This window comes from Suricata suricatta, chromosome 5 (assembly GCF_006229205.1).
Source record: "Suricata suricatta isolate VVHF042 chromosome 5, meerkat_22Aug2017_6uvM2_HiC, whole genome shotgun sequence".
Taxonomy (NCBI): domain Eukaryota; kingdom Metazoa; phylum Chordata; class Mammalia; order Carnivora; family Herpestidae; genus Suricata; species Suricata suricatta.
In genome coordinates, this window is record NC_043704.1 from 83,484,653 (window position 1) to 83,486,575 (window position 1,923).

At 35.5% G+C, this 1,923-nt stretch overlaps 1 protein-coding gene across 1 annotated transcript in view; it reads right to left on the minus strand.

Moving 5' to 3' along the window:
• The window catches only part of ATP11B (ATPase phospholipid transporting 11B (putative)), a 118,974-nt gene that overhangs the window by 53,540 nt on the left and 63,511 nt on the right, over positions 1-1,923 (minus strand). The window contains exon 14 of the mRNA XM_029938739.1: positions 1,566-1,763. Coding sequence (XP_029794599.1) covers positions 1,566-1,763 — 198 coding nt within the window. The remainder of the gene's footprint in view (positions 1-1,565; positions 1,764-1,923) is intronic.

The window sequence follows — 1,923 nt, forward strand, 5'->3', positions numbered from 1 at the left end:
CATATTATGAATATTTGTAGGCTTAAAAGTAAAAAGAAAAGCTGAGACGAATTAGAAATTTAAAAATGTTATCACTCAAAGTTTATTAAAAAGAAGGCAGATATGGATAGAAACAGTGTGAAGTTTCAGAAAAACAATATTCTAACATGAAGGAACAAGGAAGAAGAGAAAATTGGGATAGAAAAGGTCAAAGGAAAGAAAAAATGGGGGGAAAATGTGTTTGGAGAAGTAAAAGCAGGCTCTGTTTTTAGGTCCTGAATATGTGATACACAATTCAACAAATGTATCATGAATTAATATTTAGCATAAGTTACTAAAGCCGCCTAAACGTTAAAAATAAATGGATCAACTTCTGGTTAAAAATGACAGGCTGAGCAAATAAAACTGTCTCTGTTCCTCTTGAAACTTTACCAAAGTAAGATTAGAGGAATAAAGAAAGAACAAAAATAATGGTAGATGAGACAAGATGAGAAGGAAGATATGACAAGTTTGGAAGATGGAAAGGAGCTGAATGAGTGGCAAATGACTTAACAGAACACAGAATATGAAACCTAAGCAATGGGGGAAATCCACATGTGGGGTGACACGGGATCCAAGAGACCGGAGATCCAAAATAGGAGAGAGGCAAAGGAATCTTTAGAGTAATGGTAACGGGAAGTCCTGGGTGACAGCTGAGAAGCAGCCCCAGAAATAAGTCCAAATGGAAGCAGAAAGACAAAAGGCTCCAAAAAAGCTGCTACCATAAACAGAAAAGAGAAAGAGAAAGGAAATCCTAGATTACTTGATATGTCTGAGTATGTAGAGAGATATTTCAAATATTCATCAGAGACTTATTTGTGGCATACAGAAATTAAGTTAATGAAAACACAGAGCGATTAACTCTAGGGAAAATAATATATAAAAAATAAAATGAATTATAGTACCACAGGGCACCCATAAAGAACCAGGAATTAGTGAGCAATACTAAGAGTCAAAATAATGTCAATAATATTTACTGAATCCCTATTGTGATATAACAATATTAGGGGGCTACAGGGAGGGAGAGAGGGTATGTATCTGAGTATGTGTGTATAAACAGCAGCATAAGAGTATATCTTTATATTCCATAGCAAATAATGTCTAAAATTCAAAAATCAATAAAGAATTCTATACAAAGTAGTGCTAAATAATGGTAAAAATTATTTCAGACTTAATCTTTTTTTATTTATTTATGACAGAGACAGCGAGAGCAGGGGAGGGTCAGAGATAGAGGGAGACACAGAATCCGAAGCAGGCACCAGGCTCGGAGCTAGCTGTCAGCACAGAGACTGACGCGGGGCCCAAACCCACGAACCGTGTGAGATCATGACCTGAGCTGAAGCCGGACGCTTAACCGACTGAGCTACCCAGGCGCCCCTGATTTCAGATTTAAAAATAGGAACACGAGTTAGGTATGGAGAAAAGTAGGGCTATTTTTTGGTATAAGCCTCACAGTGTTTTTCTTTGCACAGATTATTGCTCTTTGTTTATGTATCGTTTCGATAAAAATAACAGGTTAGCAAAACAAAATAAAATGATCTTTTTACCTGTCCAAGCTCTTCATTCAGATCGGAAGTATTGACTTGAGCTTTCTGATCTGATTCTTCATGATAGAGATCAAGATCCCAGCCAATAAAAAATGATCCAAGAAATTTTTGCATTTCAACTGTCACATATAATGAAATCGGAATGATGAAATTGTAGAGTACCAAAAAGGCAAGGAAGTCTGAAATGAATCTCAGGATCTAGGCAGAAAAATTGATAAGAGAATACATATGAGAATTTCCTCAGTATGACTGGAGAAAATTACCAAAAGTTACATGTATAAACAAACCATCAACTATATTCTGAAGCAGAAGTTTCATGAATTGAAATTCATCTGTTGAATTGTTTTCTTTTTTTTTT